Source organism: Notamacropus eugenii, chromosome 4, assembly GCF_028372415.1.
Source record: "Notamacropus eugenii isolate mMacEug1 chromosome 4, mMacEug1.pri_v2, whole genome shotgun sequence".
NCBI classification, from domain to species: Eukaryota; Metazoa; Chordata; class Mammalia; order Diprotodontia; family Macropodidae; genus Notamacropus; species Notamacropus eugenii.
The window spans coordinates 241,072,620-241,097,618 of record NC_092875.1 but is presented as its reverse complement, the minus strand read 5'-3'; the positions used below and the strand labels follow the sequence as shown (position 1 = coordinate 241,097,618).

General features: G+C 36.5%; 1 protein-coding gene across 4 annotated transcripts in view; it reads right to left on the bottom strand.

The window, feature by feature from the left end:
* LPIN2 (lipin 2) overlaps window positions 1-24,999 on the bottom strand; it is a 101,809-nt gene that overhangs the window by 46,463 nt on the left and 30,347 nt on the right. For 3 of the 4 annotated variants that reach the window (XM_072604314.1, XM_072604315.1, XM_072604313.1), the window contains exons 2-3: window positions 13,647-13,847; window positions 5,883-5,978 (exon numbers count right to left, since the gene is read on the bottom strand). In XM_072604314.1, the coding sequence (XP_072460415.1) occupies window positions 5,883-5,978; window positions 13,647-13,838 (288 nt within the window). In that variant the 5' untranslated portion in view covers window positions 13,839-13,847. Of the gene's footprint in view, window positions 1-5,882; window positions 5,979-13,646; window positions 13,848-17,297; window positions 17,474-24,999 lie in introns of those variants that run through there. The other variant, XM_072604316.1, reaches the window with a different exon arrangement.

Genomic DNA, 24,999 nt, shown 5'->3' with positions numbered 1-24,999 from the left:
TAGAGATGGCTTTCAGACCTTTATCTCTTCTGCCAATCTCTCCTGAATTTCACTCCCACGCTTCCAGCTCCTGACTGGACCTCTCCACCTTCAATGTTTTGCTGACTCCTAAAACTAAGTATGTCCAAAACAGAAGTCATCATCTCTATTAATCCTGACTTATCTCAACTTCTTTATTTCAGATGAAGTGAGACTCGCTCAGTCAGCCAAAGTCAAAATCTCAAGAGTTGTCTTTGACTCTTATCCCACCATTCATCTTCCATAACCAATTTAGAACACGAGCTCAGGAGTCAAAGGATTGAGGTTCACATCCAGCCTCAGACACTTACTGTCTCTTAAGCTTTGAGTTAGTTATTCAAAACATCTTGGGTCTTACACGTCAGTGATACCGTGGAAAGGAGGAGAAACATCATGAGAAGAGAAGGGCCATTGGATTCTTGCAGTGCCAAAGATGTGAGTTGTCTGGGTCATATGTGTCCCCTCTCCTCAAATGATGCCATGTGTTAGTTGTAGAAGAGCATGCACTAATTTTATGGGGGAGAGGGATGACATTTCACTTAATAAACTTTACTTTAAACTATTTATGTCCCCATGAAGACTACTAATGGTAAAGTGGGGGCTTGTGAGCTACGGTTTTATGAGTGCAGATTCAAAAACTACTTTGAAGTGGGGTACTTGTCCCTTGGGGGCCCCAATCTGTGAAATGTAAAGAAGGGCAGTAGCTCAGATGGGGTACTACTTGAAGAAGACTTTAGAATTCCATGAGCTTATTGGAAACTCAAAGATGCTGCTTTTTAGTTTGCTACAACAAAAGTACCAAATATTCTTCCTTATAATATCTGTAACAACCCTAAATGAAAGTAAAAGGAGAAACACTAAGGCAAGTAGAACTTGCATTGCTGCTTAGAATTCTGTAGTAATAGTAATGGTGAATAATAGCTAGCATTTATATAGCACCTGCTATGTACCAGGCACTATACCAAGCACTTTAAAATTATATATGTCTTATGTGTTCCCCGCAACAACCCTGGAAGGTTCGTGCTATTATTGTCCTCATTTGACAGGTTAGGAAACTGGGACAAACGGGTTAAGGGATTTGTCCAAAGTCTCGAAGCTGTGAGGTGTCTGCAGCCAGATTTGAACTGTTTTCCTAACTCCAGGCTCAGTGCTCTGTCTACTCTGCTCAGTGCTACTTCATCATAATATAAAAAACAAAATAATAAACAAAATATAAATGGGAAAACCAAAACACCCTGGGTCTCTGTTTCTTCATAAATAAAATGAAGCAGTAAGATAAGTGGCCCCTGAGGTACCTTCCAGCTTTGAATTTATGATCCAAAGTCCTATCATTTCTGCCTCTAAAATACCTCCTATATTCCTTCTTTCTTTTCCAACTCCACTTTTATTAGAATACTTTCCTAACTAGTACTCCCGTTGACTATCTCTCCTTTTTACGACTGCCAAAATAATCTTCCTAATAATCAAGAACTGGTCGTTGAGTGACTGTAACTACTGTTGCTTACAATTACTGAAGTTTTGTGGATCCCTTGTTTCCACATTTGAATATCAAAAGTACAATATGGCCATGGCTATAAACAAGAAGTACTAATTAATATTACCTTAATAAAGAATGAATAATTGCTTGACTTTACTTTAAATAAAGTAGACTTTTATGTTAAGAAAGATAAGCCAGGAAGTCCAAGAGAGAAACAGGAAATACACAGAAGAAAGAGGAAATCTTTTAAAGTAAAAAAAAAACAAAACCTAAAACCAAACCAAAAAACAAAAACCATTTCCTGCCTCTTCTACGTTACTCAATTATTGATATTAATAATAATAACTAGCATTTATACAGTGCTTTAAGGTTTACAAAGTCCTTTACAAGTGTCACTTCATTTGATCCACACAATCTTGGGAGGTAGGTTGCTAGTATTGTATAGATGAGGAAAATGAAACAGAGAGGTTAAGCGGTTTGCCTATGATCACAAACTACTAAGTGTCTGAGGCAGGATTTGAACTTAGGTCTTACTGACAATGGGTGAAGTGCTCTGAGCTTAAAATTTTTTGCATTAAAACAACTATGTATAATAGCTGCGGGTGCAGGAAAACTACCACTATTCAAACAAACAGTTTGTATGTCCTTGGTAATTCAATAAGGTAACTTTTCTAAGGCTCTAAGTTGCAGAATAGATTTCCATCTGCACTGGGCAAAGGAGTTTCCTCAAAAGGAATTCCCTATGTTGATGAAATTACAGTCCCCCAAAATATTTTGTTTTCTCAGGACAGATACATCTTCACAAAAACATGTTACTCATACTTAGATGTCAATTAAGTGTCAGTTTTATGTAACTGTGAAATTTAGGAAAGAATGTATTTATTAAGTCAAAGACATTTTGGTAATTTTAAAATACTTATAAATTATGTTAGTTCTAGCTTTAGTGTGACAGAAAGTCATGCCAAGTAAATCAAGTTCCCTGTATCTTTTTAACTTTCAGTAATAAAAAATAAAAATTTCCAGAAGCCTAGTTGATCAAAAAAAAAAAAAGGATTCTGTTCATTATGTCTAGCTATCCCTATTCACAAAGATACTCCACCTAAAAAAGGAGGCCAGAGAAAATTTTTAAAAATGAGTTGAGGTTAAGGATACATGACTCAGTGAGACAGTAACGTAAAGTGCTTGGCAAACTTTAAAGAGCTATTTAGACGTCAGTTGTTTTTCTGGCTGAACAGTTAGGTCAGTACTGTTCAAAAATCTGTCTTAAAAAAAGGTAGAGTGAGTGTGCTACATATGGAGGCTTAATCTTTCTCAGTCTCATACTCAAACTTGAAGACAAGTTCACACAGAATTTTTAAATCAATTTTGGATGAAAGCCCAATGAAGTTAGAGAAGTTGTGCTCTCTAAAACTATTTCTACTTTCAAGGCAAAAGAACCCTAGTTTAAAAGGTTTAGGTATCATATTCTTCTCCATCACCCAAGACAATATAGAGTAACATACCTCTGGAAATGTTTAATGTGGAAAACTTTATTAATTTGGAGTATTTTGATAATGGAGATCATGTTCTTTTGAATAGCGAAGTTGCCATTTTTAATTGGCAAAGAAATGCAACTGACTTTTAACAGACACACAATTTCAGAGGCAAACTAGTTGAATGACCAACAGGAAATAAAGCATATTTTTAGCTTAGTATTAGGGAATACTAAACCAGCAAGTCTGTACTTCTGGAGTTAACCTTTGCTCACTCTGAATGCAGTCATTGCTAAGGGTTGATTAGTCAGTACACTCAACATGTTTGTTTATATATGGTGCACAATTCATCATGAAACCCTTTTCCTGTAACGAGAGCTATTTGTAGTTATTTTAAAAACTCAAAAAATGATTAGTCATTATGACAACTGTAACTTCAACTGTCATTTTCTGGTTCTTGCCTTCATCACAGAGATGAAAGAATTCCATGTAAATATAAGTAATGGTGATGTAATATGAACAAACAGACAATGTACAAGGAATTCTCTTGATTTGGTGAGGCACTCTTCCATAAACTGATTTTTTATGTAATTTTGGATACTGTTGACAAAGTTATTGACTTCCTTCTATCACAGAGGAAGAAATGTCAATTTCCTATATTATTCATAGAATCTGAAAGCTTTGAGGCCTTAGCGATCATTTAGTCCAAATTTGTTTTATGACTGAAGAAAAAACTCACAGAGGTTATACGTTTTGCCCAGTCACAGAGAGAATAAGTGACAGGGAAAGAACTAGAACTTTCTGTACTGTACCTGCCAATTTCTTTTGCTTGTGTGTTAATTTTCCTTCTAATTCATCATAGTGAAAAGTAAATTCTGTGTTCAGAAAGCAGTCTAGGCACTGGAAAGGCAAAATATGAAATAAGCCAGCCCAGCATTTGGAAAAATTGTTTGTAAACCTACTGTTTTTGCCAAATGAAATATTAGTTTTTTGGTAGAAGAAAATATAATGGGGTGGAGGGACTTCTAGAGAGTTAAAAAAAAATTCTAGTTACAGATAAATCTATTCCACTAATGCATTCTAAAAGCTTACAAAGTACCAGGTGAGGCAGGTAATTCTATGAAATTACAGATTATGTCTTCACCAAGAGATAGCATTCTGTAGTGGAAAAACCACTAGACCTGGAGAAAGCAATGGCTTCAACCACTAACAACCACATCACAACTTCATTGAGCTCCAGTTTCATTATCTGTAAAACGAGGGTAATATCTGCAGTACTCGTAGTACCTAACTTTGTTCAGTTGTTGGTAGAGTCAAAAGCAGCACTGCAGCAGCAGGGACTGTGTTTTTGCTCTCACTGTGTCTCTGATGCTTCATAGATCTTACCCTCTTTGCTGCCGTTCAATCATTTTCAGTTGTGTCTGATTCTCTGTGAATCCATTTGAGGTTTTATTGGCAAAGATACCAGAGTGGTTTGCCATTTCCTTCTCCAGCTGCTTTTACAGATAAGGAAACTGAGGCAAGTAGGGCTGTTACTTCTTCAGTCACACAGTTAGTGTCTGAGGCCAGATTTGAACTCAGGAAGCTGAGTCTTCCTGACTCCAGGTGCAGCACTCTATCCACTGTACTACCTAGCTGTCTCACTCTCAGCACATAGTAAGTGCTTAATAAATGCTTTTCAAGTGATTGACATAAGTGTTAGTCATTGTTTTAGGGCCTTCAAAGAACTGCAAAATGTTCTAATCTCTTATAAGGGAAGACCAGAGCCAACAAGCAATCACAGGAACTCAGCATGGGCCAGTGGTTCCCTATAGCCTCTAGTCTAAAATACAAACTCTTCTAATTTGGCACAACCTGGTTTTAGTCTCCCTTTCAAGATATTGCATATAACTCCTCTTCACACGCTGCTTTCCAGTCAAACTGGCCTACTTAATATCCACTTACACACAGCACTCCAACTCACACCTCTGTGATTTTGCAGATTATTTCCCATGCCTGGGATGCATCCTTCCTCATCCCTCCCTTTTAGAATCAATCCTAGGCTTCCTTCAAGGCTCATGAGGCTCAAGTGGCAGCTGCTATACAATGACTTTTCTGATCTCACCAGTTATTAGAACTATCTCTCCAGATATCCCTCATATCTGTATTTACTATGCATGTATTTTATATTTCTTTGTATGTACACAACGTAATCCCCTTTCCTTCTTCACTGATTCTGGAAGGCAAAGACTATTCTTGTATCCCCAGAACTGACTAATGCTTGGCACACAGTAGGTACATAATAACTGCTTGCTGAATGAAAGAATGACTGAATGAATTTGGGTCACTTATTTTACCTTCTTGAATCATATCATGAGAACTTAGCTGCTGACGTTTTCAAGGTTAAAGACTTAATGTTCCTAACCAAATGGTAAACACGTTTCCTAAGTCTAGAGGTCAACACCCTAAAGAGATATTTATCTAGAGATATGGTAAGTTTAGGAGAAATTTTATTTAGCTTGGCAGCTAAATGGAACTTTATGACTTGACCATCATGTTTACCTGAGATGAACTGTAAATAAAGCTGATTCAAGATAAAAGGAGATGCATGTGCCTGCCCTCACAGAGGGAAAGAAAGCAAAAGCTCTTTACTGAATCTCTAGAGTACAAAAAGATGTACAACAGAGATTCAACATCAGTGAAGACTTCTACTGGCTGGATGAGATGTCATAGTCCCTGTCCCAGCTGCAAGCAGTGAAACCTGAAAATTCTCTAGTCAGCAGAAATTTTGGGTATAACCAGTCATGAAAACAGCCAAGTTTTTCTGTCATTTTAGTTACAAGAGGAAAGGAATCTTAGACACTAATATTGGGTGATGACCTGGATGAGGCAGATGCCAGTTTCACCACCAGGACGCCAAAGTTCTGAAAACTTACATATTCCTCTTCAATCTCCTCGACAAAGAAGGCTTCTCCATTATCCCCCAGCTTCATGTGAAGATCCACAGCATCGCCATTGATTTCTATGTCAATCTGCAATAGAAATGGATTTTTATCAGTGAACTCATCAGCACTGTGACAATGAATGTCCAAAGAAAGATAAAAATTACATCAATGTGAAAATTATATCTATCCTCCAATATCCACAATCACGTTTCATAAACTCTGCAAAGGCTTCTCTAACAGTGACTTCCTTTCTCCTAAACTTATCATATCTCTAGATAAAGAAATGAATCCAAATGCCCTAGAAGGCTGTGTTTTAAAAGACTAGCTCCTTCACCTCTTAAGTGAATCCAAGACCACTACTGGGTAGCCCAAGACGAGCTTGAAATAGACCTGCAGCCCACACTCTAGTCATACTTCAAGCTATTCCGTCGTTTGAGCCACATGAGAACTTTCCACATCTTAATAGGCTATTTTCATGAGATAGTGGAGATAGAAAGACTTGTCATCTAAGAGGTGATAGGCCCCTCTGATTTTAGGCAGGATGGTCCTCATACAAAAATCAGTCTATTGCTGGATCTGTACTTGGAAAAGTTCTTCCAGTTCTCAAAGAACTTCTGGGATAGTCTTTCCGAAATCAAAGTCACTTCTACACCACTAGGAGGCATCCAAAAAGAGCTTCAGGGGAAATATTTATTCATAATTCTTATAGACAGATAATCATTAGGTGGGGAAAACAAACAACACTTTTTTTAAAAACTAAAAAGGCATATTTCTTATTTAAATCAGAGTTTAAATTTTTTGGTTAAAATGTTTTAAAAACAAATTATATTAAAAGTTCATATTATGTTAAAGTAAGAGTTTTTAGCTTTTTTTAGGCCCCTTTGGCAGAAAATAGGATTATAGAAGAAATAAACTTTATTTAAATACAATTATCAAAATATTTTCACAAACAAGTTTTCTTGTCTGAATGGGACAATCTATTTTTATGTTAATGACATCTATATATGTAAAACAGAAAGTATATATAAACTTTTTAGAAGCATTTTATAAATGGATCATTGACTGGCCCTGGGCTCATTCTCCTGGAAAAAATAACATTTTATAACGGTTTTTCTGTAATTTCTTGAGTTAGTGAACTAGTTATTTAAATATTTACTATGTGCCAGGCACTGAGCTAAGTACTAGAGATATAACAGAGAGGCAAAACAGTTCTTGCTCCAATTGGGGAGATAACAGTACAAATAACATATGAACAAAGAAGACATTCTGGATAAACTGGAGATAATCAACAGAAAGAAGTCACTAGAACTATAGGGAGAATCAGGAAAGGTTTCTTGAAGAAGGTGAAACTTTGGCTGAAACTTGAAAGAAATCAGGAGGCAAAGATAAGGAGAAAGAGAGTTCCAGACCTGGGGGACAGGCATGAAAAACACTCAGTGTTAGAAAATGGAATGTCATGTGCAAAGACCAAAAAGGTCAGTGTTATTGTGAGGGAGAAAGGAGAGAGAGGAGAGAAGAGAGAGAGAGAGAGAGAGTGAGTGTGTGTGTGTGTGTGTGTGTGTGTGTGTGTGTGTGTGTGTCTGTGTATGTGTCTGTGTGTGAGTACACTGGGAAAAGGTAGGAAAAGTACCAGATTTTGGAGGGCTTTTATATAGGGGATTTATTTGATATTGGAGACAGGAAGAGATTCCTGAAGTTGAATGATTAAGAGGGTGACATGATCAAACTTATGTTTTAGGAAGATCAATCAGAAAATTGAATGGGGGATTACCTAGAGTAGGTAGAGACTTAATGCAGTGAGGATTGGGCATGCCATTAATATCTAGCAGTCCTTCTTTTTAATATTAACTACATGAATAGATTTCAGATCTAAGTGATCCATTTAAGAAATATATATTTTCTTATTAGATTTAAAGAAAAGCCCAAGAGTGAACACTTCACTGCGACTCTACTATGGACTCATGTAAGAATTCAGTTCTTAACAATGGACTCTTCAGGTAAAGAAATGAATGTTTAATTCCTGGTAGTTCTTTACTTTAAAGTAAGAAACAATTTGAAAATTTAGATGGAAAAAAATTCTATTCAATGAGTAGAAAAAAATGGTAAAGACTATTATAGTAGCTTCATCTAAGAGGTTCAGTTTCTTGTGTTGACCTGAAACAATGTATTCAATTTTTATTTACATTATACATTTATGACTAGAATAGTTAAACATTCAAAAGTAGATGTGCTTGTTTTGTTAAAATAATTATGTTTGCTGAATGAATTCATAGTTTGGCTTTTGATATAACAAGCACTCATTTATTAACCATGTCCAAGACAAATAACAACCCAGTCCTTACTCAGGAGCGGGCAACCTAAGGCCTCAAAGTCATATGTGATCCTCTAGGTCCTCAAGTGTAGCCCTTTGACTGAGTCCAAACTTAACAGAACAAATCCCCTTAATAAAAGAATTTGTTTTGTAAAACTTGAACTCAGTCCAAAGGTCATACCCAAAGACCTAGAAGGCCACATGTGGTTTCTAGGTTGCAGGTTCCTGACCCTTCAATGAGTTTATGAGATAACAGGGAACAAAAGGAATGAGACATACTCAAATCCCTAACAAGATAAGATGAGAAAAACAATGAAGTACACATGAGCTCAAAGAATCCTGAGAGATTGGGTATGATTTCTTGTGGGGTGGAGCTCTGTAGAGTATGTACCTCCATGGAATAGGAAAAAGCAGAACCAGATCTTAAAGGAAGAGAAAAAAGATGTCAAGAGGTCAATTAGCGTAGGAGGAGAAGAGCCTGTTCCAATCTGGAGAACCAGTCTCAAGAAGGTAGCAAATCATACCTATCAGATTGGCTAATCTGACAAAAAACGGAAAATGGTGGATATTGGAGGGGATGTGGGAAAACTGGGACACTGATGCACTACTGTTGGAGTTGTGAACTGATACAACCATTCTGGATAGCAATTTTGTGACTATGCCCAAAGGGCTATAAAACTGATCCAGCAATCCCTTTGACCTAGCAATACTACTTACTGCTAGATCTAGATCTCAAAGACAACCAAAAAGAGAGGAAAGGACCTTTTTATACAAAAATATTTATAGCAGCTAAGAATTAGAAATCTAAGGCTCACCCATCAATTGGGGAGTGGCTAAACAAGCTGTGGTATATGATTGTAATAGAATCTTACTGTGCTGTAAGAAAAGGACAAGCAGAATAATTTTAGAAAAACCTAGAAATGAACTGGTGCATAGTGAAGTGAACAGAAGTAGCAGAACATTGTACACAGTGACAGCAATATTTTTTATGAAGATCTGTGAATGATCTAGCCATTCTCAGCAATACAATGACCAAATGATGAAGCATACTATCCACCTCCAGAGAAAGAAATGATATTAGTTGAATACAGACTGAAGCATGCTATTTTTCAATTTCTTTCTTTTTTTTCTTTTGAGACTTCTTGTACAAAATAACTACTTTGGGTATGTTTTATATGACTGCACACATAAAACTTATATCTGACTGCTTACTATCTCAGGGAGGAGAGAGAGAATAGAGGGATAGAATTTGGAACTCAAAACTTGAAATAAAAATGTTAAAAAATTTAAAAGAAAGTATAACTGTATTTATGAGAATATGCAGGGATAATAGTGGGAAAGAAATAAGGATTCAACTTCTGTAGAATTTTAGACAACAGGGCTGTAGTGGCAAAAACCATAGGCAAGGCCTAAGGAAGTTATATATTTTCATAAAAATAGCTTTTTAGCACTTAGCAGTTAAAAGGTCAACTAACAACTGAAAAAAGAAGGTAGCAAGGGCTTACTCACTGGAAGTATTTGGCCAGACGAGACTCTGGGTAGCTGTTAAGGACACCCCAGCTTTGAAAACCCAGATGTTGGTGCTTCTTTCTCTGGTAACTATGTACGTATATAATGGTCAGAAAGGTGGATCTGTCTGTTGATCTGTGATATATGTATTCCTTATGGTCAGAAAGAAGCCCTGTCTGTGGGTCTTTATTTCTCTGCTTATATTTTCTCTGTTTTGAATACAATTAAAAAAGATTGTTGACCCCTCAAAAAAAAGTAGCAAATCAGCAAAATATCAATTTGGGGAACAGTGAGAAGTTAGTTTGCGTAAACCAGGGGATTATGTAAAGGTGAGATAGGGCAGAGAACTGGAACTGTGGTTTCATTAGCGGGTTAAACTCCCTTAAGAGGCAATTCCTTCTAATGATGCGGGTCAGCCACTTCTCTGCAACTGACAATCTTACAGATTTGCCTAAATTACCGAACAGCTACAAGAACTGTCCAGGGTCATGATGCTAGCATATGTCAGAGCTGGAAACTGAGCTCTCATCTTCCTGACTCCATGACCGGTTCTTTGTCCTCTTTGTCCCCTACTCCAAGCTGCCTCTAGAGTGAAGATAAGTACTTTAAAATAATACTGGAAAGAGAAGCTGGAATTGGACTGTGAAGGGCCTTGACAATCAAAGGACTTTGTATTTTATTCCCTAGGCAACAGGAACACTATTGAAGATTATCTGAACAAGACAGTAATGTAATCAGGCTTGTGCACTAGAACTGACAACAAGGTCAATTAGTCATGCAATAAACATTTATCAAGCACCAACTCTGTACTAGGCTCTGTGCTAAGCTCTGGGGTTACAAAGAAAGGCAAAAGACTGTCCTTGTCTTCAAGAAGTTCAGAATCTAATGAAAGAAGACAATATGCTTCTACTCAGCGGTTTAATTAATTTGAATCCACTTTTCACAAGAATAGCAGTATTTGGAAATTTGTAGCCTATCGGCTGAAGTCACATTTATGAAAAGCATTTTCAATAGTAGGGCAGCTGGGTGGTGCAGTGGATAGAGAGCCAGTTCTCAGATTTAGAAAGATCTGAGTTCAAATCCAATCTCAGACACCTACTAACTGTGTGACACTGGGCTAGTCACTTAACCTGTTTGCCTCCATTTCCTTGACCATAAAATGAGCTAGAGAAAGAAATGGCAAACCATGACAATCTCTTTGCTAACAAAATTCCAAATGTGATCTGAAGAGTCAAGACAACTGAACAACAATTTCTCAGTAATGTTAGCAGAAATGCAACAGGCCAGCCCTTGTTAGTTTTACTAATAGGAGAATGAATGCAAGTGGTTTGGGAAATCAGCAGCTCCCCAAAACATCCTTAGAATGTTTTCTCTCTTTTCTATCACTGATTCTAAGAAAGACTTTAATGACATCCTCAAGATAATATAGCAATGATGCCAGAAATATACAAGTACTATGATAGTCTTTGAGCCCCTCCACAAAAATCTTACTACCCGCCATTTCTCAAGATAGAGAATAACAAGAACAATTTAATTAAAGGCATAATCTTGCGTGGAAGGAAGGAAATTTCATCATTAACACTCTCATGAGTTCTCTCCCACATTATTCTCCCTTTCTGGAAATAGGATGTTATCTACCTATCAATATGCTATGACAGTGCCCTGCAAAATCACAGTGGTATATGACCAACAAATGCAATCTCAAGCACAGACATCTTGAAATAAAAAGCCTTTTCTTTTGGCCAGAATACTAATGAAATCGTTTGGTCAAAAACTCAAACTGAAGCAGGGAAACTGATGACTATTATGCAGGAAAAAGAGTGCAAGACTGTCAGTCTTTTTTTACATTTACACTCTCTACTTTCATTCGACATTTCTGGGCAACACAGAGACCCAGAAACACTATTCTTTGAAGATTTTTTATTCAGTGTGTAATGTACTCATTCCATTCTTCTTGGCCAGTGGAATACATTCACCAATAATTAAACAACAGATATGATGCCAGCTTTTATTTTTTGGTTATTGGTCGAGTCTTTATTCAAAAGTACTTGGTTATAAGAACAAACAACATGGTGACTGATATCATGTCTCCTTATACTAGAGGACTTTAAAAAAAAGTAAAATGTTTGAAGCAAATAAACATCCTTCATATGTGCCTTCATAGCTGTCAATTAGAAAACAAACACCTAAATTTGTAAAAGTAGGGCAGGTTACTATGTCACACAGTCTCCATGGCACCATGGAAATTCCAAAATAAAGAGCCACGGGTTAGTGTTACCAGGAATAAAACCAAAAAAACAAAGACTAGGAAAACTGAGTTTGGTCAAATGCCACTTTTACAAAAACAGAAAGTTTCTCAGTCAGCAAGTAAAGTAACACTGCTTTTGGTTTCCAACCATTAACCCTTTAGTTTAACATAGCAGTAAACAGATGTCAAACCACATTAATCCTGCTGCCTCTGGAAAACAGAAAGGGAATTGAGTTGAAACTTAACTTTGTTACACCACCACTTCGAAATAAAATCATATTTGTCCCCTGAAAAAATGAATGACTTGTTTTGTGAAACCAACAGTTCTTCCTTCTCTGCCATCTTCAAAGTACAATACGTTAGCGAGGTCAGGGGAATTTCAGTGTAAAGGCATAAACCAGACATGTCCTCTCTTTTACACATACACACACACACACACACACATCCCTGAAAGAAAATATACTGCAAATGTATACAGTGAATCTTCCAAAATACAATCTCAGATTTAAGATTTAATAGTAGAATGCCTTTTGAAGCCATGTTATGGTGGGGAGGAAGGGGGAGGAGTTGAGAATTGCAGAAAAATTTTCCTACAAACTTTTAGTGAAAATGATGAGGCAAAAGGATGAAGATTATTGAGAAAGCGTTTTAGTATTACACATACTAAGTGTTCCAAATATATATCCTGAATGAGTGCCTCAGAAAGAATAATGATGCCAAGAACTTTCCAAACTCCAAAGTTAAGAAGTGTAATTCATCTTCATCAGGTGAAGCAATGTTCTCAAGCCATGTTCAAGAGAAACCTCTCCACCATTTGTGGCTTCTGTTCCACAACAAAGAAGGAAAAGAGTGAGGATAAAACAGAGAGCTGGTACCAAATGTTGGCAAGGTGATTTGTCACCCAGGATGTCCCATGTTGAAGGATCCAATGAAGGTAACTTTTAAATATTACTTTTTATGAATGAAGGCATTTTAATGAGGCAGTGTGATACTAACCTTGGAATCAGTAGAGGAGTGGGTTTAAATCACACTTACAACACCTGTAAGCTGGTTCAGCTGTCAGTTGTGTCTGACTCTTCAAGACTCCATTTGGTATTTTCTTGGCAAAGATACTGGAACAGTTTGCCATTTCCTTCTCCAGCTCATTTTACAGATGAGGAAACTGAGGCACACAGGGGCAAGTAATTTTCCCCAGTGTCACACAGCTAGTAAATCTTTGAGGCCAGATTTGAATTTAGGAAGATGAGTCTTCTTGAATCCAGGCCCAACACACTCTCTATCCACTTTGCAACCTGGCTGCCTTGTAAACTGATTAAGGAACATTTATACCTGTCTCTCTGAACCTCAGTTTTTAAATGTGTAGAACTTTAGTTATAGTACCTATAGTACCTGATGTACAATTACTTCAAATTGCTTGCCTTTTCAAGGAGAGGGGAGAGGAAGGAAAGGAGAATTTGGAACCCAATTTTTAAAAAACAAGTGGTAAAAATTGTTTTTACATGTAGTTAAAAATATATGTATATTTATTTACTAATTTACATGTTCATTAGTATCAAGTTTGCCTAGTGACACCATTGTCATTAATTTGACTTGTGTGGGGAAAAAATCTAGAAGACAATAAATACTTAATGATTGATAATTAGCCCCCTTTTGTCCCCTTCAAAAACAGGTTGCTAGTGATGCTTACCACTTTTTCCTTTGATCTGAGGACTCCAAGCTTCCCGAACCGAACATGAAATGGAGAACACTGATAGGTGCCATCCTGCTGCCGGACCACAATGACATCAATGCATCCAGAGAGGGTGGCTTGATTAATGCCCTTGTACAGCTCCTTCACAGTGACAATGACTTGCCCAGCCAGCTGCCCCACATAATTCATGGTTTGAGACTAAAAAAAAAAAAAAGATAGGAAAACAGAAATTAAGTGATAACAAATCATATCTATATAATCCAGTTGGTATCAAGATGCTGTTCCAGGTAGCAAGATTTTTATACTTTCCTAAATTTTTACAAGATTCCCTAACTTGAATGCCCAAGGATAGGGTTTATTTATGATTGGTTACCCCCAGTAAGGTCCTCTCCCTCTTCTATTGTATCTATAGGTCTACTGCTTTATCTCCCTGACACAGCTGCCAGTAGGTACTCTCCCCTCCCCACCCCCTTTCCTTTCTTGGCCATTGGGAATGACTATTTCTCAATAGCCAAGACCCACAACCTAGACCTACTTTATGATTAACACTGGACATCACCACCCAAGATAGGGACCCTTCAAAATACTTGCCACAAGTCCCAGGTGAAATATCACCCTCCCACAAAGAACCAGCTCCCCACTGCTACCACCTGTCAAAGATCTGGACCCCACCCACAATCACTACCACCTGAAGACTGTGACCCTATATGGATCTGGTTGCCCACAAAACACAAGTCTTGAAGTCCTAGTTCCATCACTGTCATCAACTGACCACAGAAAACCTCCCTCTGTCTCCACCTTTCATGCTTCCTCCTTCCTGGATCCCCTTCCCTGCTACCTTGGACCCCTGGAAATCCCACTTTGGTTACTGCGGCCAGCACTGGAGAGAGAGAAGGATGTCCCTTCTCCTACTGTACAGAGTCCTAAAATAGAACTTGGAATAAATTTTCCCATAGAAACAATATTATACATGGTTGTTAGATTCCATAGTAAGGCCTAATATGAAAGAGCATAATGTAATTTAGCTCCATGATAGTTTAAAAAGTCCTTTACCAGCTGGCGTAGGAACCTTACCACTCTTTTATAATACTGTAAACATTTTTATAATATTGTTTCTATGGGAAAACCATTCTGAGTTCCAAAACAACAAACTGACAGTTTTGGAATGGAATTGATTCTTCCAGGGATGGCATATATTTATATTTCACAAACCAAATGAAATTAACACAAGTTTTAATTCTCATCACCTTCCTTAAGATACTTAATGTGATCATATCAACATACCTAATAGATTTTCCCTCTATTATTGGCTTCTAACCTGAGATCATGACCCAAAATGGGATCCCTAAGTATTTACAGAAAGGTCTCAAAGGATTTTCTGAACTTTAGGTGTGATAGAGATATCTAGAAACTAGCTAAAGTGGATGGACTCCGGAAGATGTGTGATAAAAACTGGGGAAAAAAACACTTGATTTGGCTAAAGTTCCCTTGCTCCCACCCCTAATGGAGTCTTCAACCCATGAAATGTGCTCCATTGTTCTAGTTAGAAGTGATCAGCTTTAATGGGTGAACCCTGTCTCTCCTCCCCCTTACCCTCCCCACCAATGAGTGACTTATTGTCTTTACTCCTCATAGTCATTGTGACATGACTGTAGCTAGGTCTCTGTTAACTTTCAGACAAAAGTATAGGGTCTCCATGCCTTAAAATCTCTCAATCTCAAAAATACTCTCTGTATGCCAAGGGTCTTTAAAATAAGTATTACCTGCTTAGTTCTCTTTTAGATCTCAAAGACTCATTTAGAGCCACAGGGGAAAAAAAAAGAAATGGGAGTAGCTTTACCTTCAGCTGATAAAGATTACTACAAAGGATTTACAGATGTGGAAAACTCTTGTACAACCCGAACAGCAGCCAGATATTGTGGGAGAATCAACAAAAGAAGCTCGACCACCTGAACCTGATCTCCCTTTACTTTGCTGTTCTAATGAAAATTACTTAGAAGAAATGGTTGGTACTTATTAAGAGTTTTATGGTACCAGATAACAGTTTTTATTCAAGAGTAATAAATTCAACAAATATTAACTAAAAGTCAACTGTATGATAGAATAATATACTAAATGACCAGTGAGATACAAAGATTAGATAAAATAAGGTATGTGCTCTTAGGAAGTTTACAGTCTAGTCTGGAGGGAGAATTTTAATTTTACATACTAATTTGACAAGTTTAACTCTCGTTAAGCTGCATCTTACATCACAGTACAAAAAAAAAGAAACAGTTCATTAATGATTTTTGAGTTTTTTGCTTTTGTGTCTGGGTTACAATAATGAATTCTAGGCCTTGAAAAATGTCTCTGAAAATAGAAAAAGGAGACAGCAAGAGTTCCCATGTAAAAATAATTCACATTTAAAGCCTGTGTTCCTGGAGCTCAGGCTCAGAGTCGAAAGAGAAACCTGACAGGTCATCTTAGTCAAATTTCTTCATTCCAGAGGAGGAAAACTGAGGTCTGGAGAACTTGTTACTTTTCCAAGCTTACAGTTTGTGAAAGATCTTAGATTTGAAATGTCCTAAATCCAGAACCAGTGTTTGTTTTTCCATTATACCACACAGGCTTTTGAAAAGAAAAGCCTCTGAAATTGTTATATTCTGTAGATAATGTGATGACATGTTTGTTGCTCAGCAGGCTGCCATGTAGCCTAAGCTTTAGTCGATGCCTGATCAATGATAACGTTTTAAAAACAGCATTCCGATCTTTTTAAGAAGAGATCAACTCATACCTGTCACCTGCTTCTAGTACAGCTTCTCTTGGGAAACAGAAAAAGTAAATCTAGTGATACAAATGGGCAATATGATACAGTGGATAGAAAACTAGTCTTGAAGCCAAAGTGGGTTCAATTGCTGCCTCTTGACACTTACTGTGTGACCCAGGATAAGTCACTTAACTTCTCAGTGATCTAGGCATCTTCCTAAGACCTTAAGTTGTTAGAGAATGCCCCAATCTATACTGTTAGAGGTAGTTTACTATATCAATATGATCCCAAATCTATTTTCTACCCCTAAACACCAATAAACCCAGCAGCAATCAATTAGCATGTATTAAATATGTGTGTGTGTATGATGTATGTATAAAAAGCATCTAATAGGCACTGAGAATATTATGATAAGGAAAAAAGAAATAATCCCTGTTTTCAAGGAGTTAACACTTTATAGGGGAAGGAATAATTATTGACTAGATCCATAACTACTTATGAAAGCACTGTAGTATAACGTAAAGAGCATCAAATTTGGAATCAGTAGATCTCTAGATTCTAGGACTTTGTTCCAACTTTGCCACTGGCTAAGGTAACGAGAGTGTATGTGACCACCTCTCTGAGCCTCAGTTTTCTCATCTGTAAGGTAAAGAAACTGACTTATTAGTGAATCTCTAACATTTTGAATTTACTTTTTTTTTAGTTCAAAGTATGCAAAAGCTTTGGGAGAGAGAAGACACCAGTGAAAATGGAACATTAGGTCTCTAATTAAGAACATTTATCTTCATTCAAGATGCTTTTAATTACCATGGTTAAGCAATATGCTGCCTATGTAAGAAAAAAACTATTGTGCAAATGTTGGTTTCTAAATACAGAAAAATATATGCTGTCAAATCACTAACCTTTGCTTAGCAGGCACGAAGAGCTCTGTTTATATGAAGAACACGGAAATAACAAAAGTAATGGCAGATACATATGGAGATGTATTATGCTGTGATGATGAAAAACTAACTGTTAAAGTACAAACAAAGCAGAAGGGAGAGCTTTGCTCTTGGGTGTGTTTGAGGGGAAAGCATGTAATCACTTTGCGGAGGAGGCCCTGCTTTTGAGTAGGAATTACATCATAATTATTTACTCAACAGCAACATCTAGGACTGCAAGAATACCCCACATCTATCAAGCATTTAATTGTCACTGATCACATGCAGTCTCTAATGCTTAGAGAAAAAGCACTGCTACAAGTAGTAAGGTACAGTGGGGAAAAAACACTGGACAAGGAATCAGAAGATTCCAGCTCGAATCCCAGTTTTTACATGTACTAGGTGTCATTTAGATTTGAGTCTTAGTATCTTCAACTACAAAATGGGGACAAGATGTGCATTTTGTATCAATTAACAAACGTTTATTGATTGGTTAGCAAATGCCAGGCACTGTGCTAAGATACAAACAAAAGTGCCCACAAGGAACTTACGTTCTAATGAGGTATTAAAAAAAAAAACCATACGAGTCTCTAAGTACATAAATAATGTATAGAACATGAATACAAAGGAATTTTGGCGCAGAGTACACTAGCAGTTAGGAGCAGGATTAAGAAGGGTTTCATACAGGACAGGAGCAAGATCCTACAGGGGGCCTATCCACTCCTAAGGAAGGGGTCTATGGAAAAATTTCAGGGGGTGGGAAAAATACAACTTTGTTTTCACTAATTTCTAACTGAAATTAATCCTTTCTTTCAAATATGAATTTAAAAAAAAAAATTCTGAAAAGGGTATCTATAGGTTTCACCAGACTGTCAAAGGGATCTATGACACAAAAGAAATTAAGAATCCCTGATATAGAAGGTGATGCTTGAGCTTTAAGGTTTCAATGGGAAAGGAGGGAGTGCATACCAGGAATGGGGAACAGACAATACCAACCACAGAGATAGGTAAAAAAAGAAAGAGGGTAAAGATGGGATGAGAGTGTACAATACTCCATATAAAAAAGAGTGTTGTTGTTTTAGTGTTAAATAGTTTTAGAAATGTGAGATGCTATGGATAGTGGTAGAAAATAAACTAACTTATCCCTGAAATAAAAATATCAAAAACTACTATCTGAAGCAGGAACAGGAGAAATTTTTCCTACTGGGACCAGCTCAGGTGCTACCTCCTCCATGATGCTTTCTTAATCTTTCTGTGAAAGTCAACCACTTCTCCTTGAACGTCTCATATCCAAATCCAATGCAAAAAAAAAAAAAAAGCAACCAAAAACCAACCCATTATTTTATAGGTGAGCAAACTAAGACTGTTCAAGAAAGTTAAATAACTTGTGAATGTGAAGCTGGTGTCAATGTCAGGATTCAAAACCAGGTTTCCTGACTCCCAAGTCTAGTTTACTTACCACTACACCATAATTGTTTCCTGCTATCATGTCTGACTTCATCCATGCACACAATCATAGTTACTTGTGTTATTAGTTATAGATATCTATATCTTTCAGGGTTATACTGGAGCCAGCTCAAACCAGTTTGAGGGAGTATATTACTATATTCAGCGTGAGTACTGAAACCTCAGACATTAGCAAACTACAAATCAGGCCTTGCTTTATAGTTTCACTGAGTATCTAGTCTTAAGAGAGTGAGGGCAAAAATGTTAATAGTGAAGATCAAATTTAAAAGTGGGTTGCCATACATTTCCTCTTGGTTCACCCAAAATAAGATGTAAAACATTTACCAACATATCATCTTATCCCTTTTCTATTCTATCAGCTCCTTGGATGCAGGGTCATCTCAGGTATTTATACTTGGCTTCTCACATAATGCCTCTGCTGTTTTTTTTTTTTTTCTTTTTTGGCCAGACCTGTGATTTCACTGGGTATAAGGAACTTTCTCCCAATGAGAAAATCTCCTTGTCTACTGACACTTTATAGTCTCTCTTTCAATTGGCAACCCCTTTCTCTCTAATCTTCCACCTTTCCCTATCTACTGGCTTCTCTATTGCCCCCTACAAATAGGCAATGTCTCTCCATTAAAAAAAAAATTAAAAAAAAAACAAAAACAACCTTCACTAGATCCTATGATCCTTCCCTCTTCTTCAGCCAAATTCCTTGAAAAAATAATTTATACTTAGTGCCTCTACATCATTTCTTCTAAACTTTCTGAAACCTGGTTTCCCACCTCATCACTCAAGCCCAGCTATTCTTTCCAAAGTATCTAATGTTATCTTAAGTGCATAACCTAATGACTTCTCCTCAGTTTTATCCCTTTTCTTTACCACTCTGTAGAATGTGGCACTACTGAGGCACCACCTACTCCTATATATTCTCCTCTTTGGGTTTTCTTGATACTTGCCTCTTTGGATTCTCTTCCTACCTGTCTGAGTAGTCTTTAGTTTCCTAAATTTGGATCATAGTCCATTTCATACTCCTAACTGTGGTGTACTGGGCCTTATCTTTTCTTTCTATACGCTCCCTCATTTGGTAGCCTCATCACTTCCCAATAGTTCAATTATAATCTCTTATATAGTTGTTTCCTAACACTCTCTAACAGTGGAGTCCAATCTCATATTATCTATTGGACCTCTTGATAGACCTAAAGCATCTCAAACTCAACGAGTCCAAAATAGCCGAAATTATCTTTTCCACCAAATCTACCCCTCTTTTAAACTACAGTATTACTGTTGAGGGCACCATTGTCCTTTCAGGACCTAAGGTCCATAAACCTGGAATCAACCTTGACTTCTCACATCTACCCCACAGCTCCAATCAGTTGCCAAATGTTCATTCTATCTCAACGTCTTTTGTATACAACCCTTTCTGTTCACTCACATGACTGCTACCCTAATTTAAGCTTTTATCACTTCTCATCTCAACTACTAAAAGAACTTCTGGTTTAGTCTCCCTGCCTCCAGTCTCTCCCCAAACAAATCCAACATCCTCTTAACCAACATTATATCTTCTAGATGAGGAAAATGAGAGTGATGGAGTGACTGGCAAAAAAAAAAAAAATGCATAGCTACCAGGCAAAGGTCTTCTACTTTGAATATTATGCCCTTACACCATAATTATTTCAATATAGCTAAAGACTCAATACAAAAGCACAGCAAGTAAAAATAGAAAAATTAATGAATTAGAGTTATATTTACAACTTATGATGAGCAGAGGTATTTGTTAGGTGCATTTAGTATACAACTAAATTAAAACAAGTCAGACTCAGGACCTGTGCATTGATTATGGCTATCAGTATATTAAGTGTTGACTAAATCTGAATCATTTCTGTGAAACATTAAGAAATAACAAAACCAAACACATGCCATTACTTAATTCCTATAACAGATGAATTTTTGGAAGTTGGGTCTGAATCAATTTTCTTGTTGCTGTTAATAGGATAAAATCAAAGATACATTTGGAGAACTCAGTTTATAAAAGTATTATTTATCCCTAATTTATCTGTTTTTATACACTTAGATGTTTACATTTTGGATTTGCCTTAAGTGTGTGTGCAGACACACTGGTTGTTGTCCTTTGTTTTTGAAGAAGACCAAACTGACATCACTACGTTAGAGTCAAGTTACAGTGTGTCTGACTGTGGATCAGACCAATACAAGCTCAGAATGTTTTACTTTAGGTTGGGCACAAATAGTACGTATGAACATTTGGGGTAGATTCTCTAAATTTGCACATCCCATCTTTCTATTGAGATACTTCAATTCTGCTTTGTTCATAGAGCATAGCACCTTCTGTGATGAGGGCACACAATGCCAGGTGGTCCTGTACCAGTGTCTCCCATGTCATACAATCATATATTTCAAAGTTCTTAAGAGAGACCGTATATACATCTACCTGTCTACAGAAATAGAAACACTTTTCACTGACTCTTGTCTACTTGTGATCTTAAAAGACAGATTATCTTATTTAAAACAAATAACTAGCCTTAACAAAAGATTTAAACAAAATTCTAATTCATTAATCAGTTAAATACTGAATTTTTTAAAGCTATGAAATCGTTATAGTTTTATAGTCTCCTTATGTACCTATATAAATTTTACTTTGCTTTCTGCATATTCTAAATGTATGTGCTTAAAGTTTCCAGAGGACAAGGAAGAGATGTGTTTGTCATGTACAAATGGGCATTTAAGAGAAGTAGTGAACTGTAGTGGAAAGATTGATGCATTCGGAGTCAGGAGATACCCGATATCCGATCTCTGACACTAACTAGATGGTGCTGGGCAAATAACTCAAAGTGTTTAAATCTCAGTTTTCTTATCTAAAAAGTGGGGATAATAATAATTTTAGTACCTAAAACATGGGGTTCTTGTGCATATCAAATAAGAACAGAGGCAAAGTGCTTTGTGAGCTCTGAAGTGTTATATGCATACCAGTCATTACTATTCTATTATTATAATAATAACAAATGAAATAAGGGATAGAATCGTTGTTTAGGATAGATGGTATGATAACAGGCAGAAAAGTGCAATTACTCAACTTCTGCTTTCTTTTCTCTCTCAGCAAAGATGACCTTCACACTAGAAAGAAAACACCACAACTGGTTAAGAGAAAATTGAGAGCCTAAAGAGATGGTAAGAGAACATTTAACCAACTTCATTGAGTTCATGTCACCAGAGGCTTTTGCAAGCTATATCCTAGGGCACTGAAAGAATCCATAGCTGTGACTGCTGAAGTGCTGTTAGTGATTTGTGAAAAATCTTATATAACCACTGAGGTATCAAAGATCTGGAGATGGACAAATATTATAATTTTTAAGTAAGAAAGGTCAATTCCAAACTATGAGTCAGTGGGCCTAGAAAAATTTGAGAACAAGTTGGGAACAACTAACTAGAAAGATAGTTTCTGAGCACTTAGAATGGTGGTGGAAGTGGTGATTACCACAAGTCATTACGAATACAACAAAAGCAGGTCATATAAAACCAAGCCCATAGCAACAAAGAATTAATCAAAGTCACTTAGAATATCCTTCAAACCAACACAGTGAATTCAACAAATATTTAATAAGAGAACTGTGCTCAGTGGCAGAGAAAATACAAATTTAGATAAGACACATTTTCTGTTTTTCATGGAATTTACAATCTATACATAGCAAGATGTGATAATTTTAATTACACATATAGAGAATTTTATGTAGATGTTATAATTATTATACAAAGTAATACATGGTACATGCATAAAAGAGGAACCAAAAATGTGATGGGAGATTCAGGGAGGCAAAGTAGGGAAGTCACTACTGATTTGGGGGTAGGAGAACTTTCAGACCATATGGAACAGTGGAAGCAAAGGATAGAAGCTTGGCAAATAGCAGGCAGTTAACAAATGTAACTATGGGGAGTATGATGAGACATGGCTAGAAAAGTAGGGTGGTATCAGATTTTGGAGGCCCTCGATTATCTTCCATAATATTTTTATTGTTTAAAGATTAAGATAGAATGATATATATTGATTAATAGTACAGCTATACAGATTCAGAACTGGAAAAAATATCCTCATTGCGGGAGACCGATGGACCAGTTTTTAATGGGAAAGGAAGTCATTCTAGTGGAACATTGTAGGTTTTTGTCTTTAGTCTCTTTAACATTTATATCTATGATTTCGATGAAGACAAAACTGCCATATTTGTGAAATCTTTGAGAGATGAGAAAGATGGCCAATGTGCAGGAAGAAGACAGGCAACCAGGGTGACACAGCAGGTGGAGCCCTGGATGTGGGGTCAGGGAGACCTGAGTTCAAATCCTACCCCAGACACACAGTGGTAGCTGTGTGACCCTAGGTGAGTCATAACTTTTCTCTGCCTCAGTATCCTCATCTGAAAATGAGGATGATAAAACAGCACCAATCTCTCAGTGTTGTTGTGAAGATAAAATGAGATAATATTTGTAAAGCACTTGGCAAACTTAAAAGTGTTATCATCATCATTATTAACAACAGCAGGATGAGAGAATCATTATCACAAAAGACCGTAAAAGGGTAGAAGAGTAGGTTAAATCTTATAAGATGACATATAAAATAAAGTTATAAAAAGTACTGACCTGGGCTTAAAGAAAAAGAATGACTTAATTTTTTTTTTTAAATATTTATTCATCTTGAAATTAAAAATAAAATGACCAAAAAACAAAGGGCACTTCCATGCACACAGCACAACATGAAAAGAGGATTGAATAGAAAACTATTAATTTCCATTTTTTACAATTTGATTAAAAAAAAAATCTTTGTAATAAATACTAGCCATTGTTTTCAAAAATGCACTGCTTTTCTGTGCTTCCTTCTAAGTTTTCTTTTATTCTCTGCTATGCACTTTTTATTTTTTTTTCCTTTCAAGAATGACTTTTTATGGCTACATAATAGCCCACATGAAAAAGATCGTGGACTTTTAATTGACTCCAAGTTCCATATGAGCTAATGGTTTAAGATGGCTATTCTAATCTTAGGCTACATTACTAGAAGTAAAGTGACCTGACTGTAGGAGGTTATACTTCTGTACTCTGCCCTGGTTGGACCACATCTAGAGCATTATATTTATTCTAAGCACCTTATTATTTTTTTTAAGCACGGATACCAGATGACTAGAAAACCATCAAGATGGTAAGGAGAATGGGAATCATACTATACAAAGATTGGCTGAAGGAAATGGGGATATTTAGCCCAGAAAAGAGAAGATGTAGGTGGAAGAGATAATACTTTCAGGTATATGAAGTTCTGTTATTTGGAAACAGGATTAGATTTGTTTGAGGAACAAGGAACAATGGGTGGAAGTTTCAGGGAGGCAGATTTCCAGTTGATAAGGAAGAACTTCCTAACTTTAAGAATTCTCCAAGTAATAAGGGACTTTGAGTTCCCCATAACTGGAGGTCTTCAAGCAAAAACTAAAGCAATATTTTATTAATAATACCATGAAGAAGATTCCTGCTGTGATACATGTAAAAACTACATCCAAGATTCCTTTCAACTCTGAGATAATAAAGTGCTTTTTTGCTTCAAGTACAACTGCAGTAATTGACTATAAATAATTTCCAAGTACCATCTTCAATAAGTACAGTAGGCTACTGATGAATCACTTGTTAATGAATTCTTTGACCATGCTCACCCTTGAAACATAGCTTGACATTACAAAGAAATGTCTATGCCTGGAAGTAGTGAAGAGATTTGAAGGTAATCTATGTTTTTTTTTTTTTTAAATGATTTTCATGAGGAGTAGGTAATACATGACAGTGTGGTCAGTTTAGTAGGTCTTAACTCACTGGTAATGTTCTAACCAGCCTACCTAACTTAGAAGAAGCTTGTTAACCACTGGATCATCAGTGAGTGATGATTCATGAATATATATACCGTGTGAAGGGTATTATATTCTTCATTGGAAGAGAAAATATTCACAGATATGAAATCACCAATATTAGAAACAAGTTAAATGTAACTGACTACTTACTTTGGGATTTTGAGGAGGGGAAAACAAGTTTCTTCTGATTAAAGTTTCACTAATATGCTCAGTCAAATATATTTCTAATCTTCTTATGCACTAGATATCTAGTATATAATATAATCTAGGATACTAGTAGGGAACCCTTGAATCATATTACACATTAAGAAATATTACAGAATCAAATACTGTCAACATAAAGA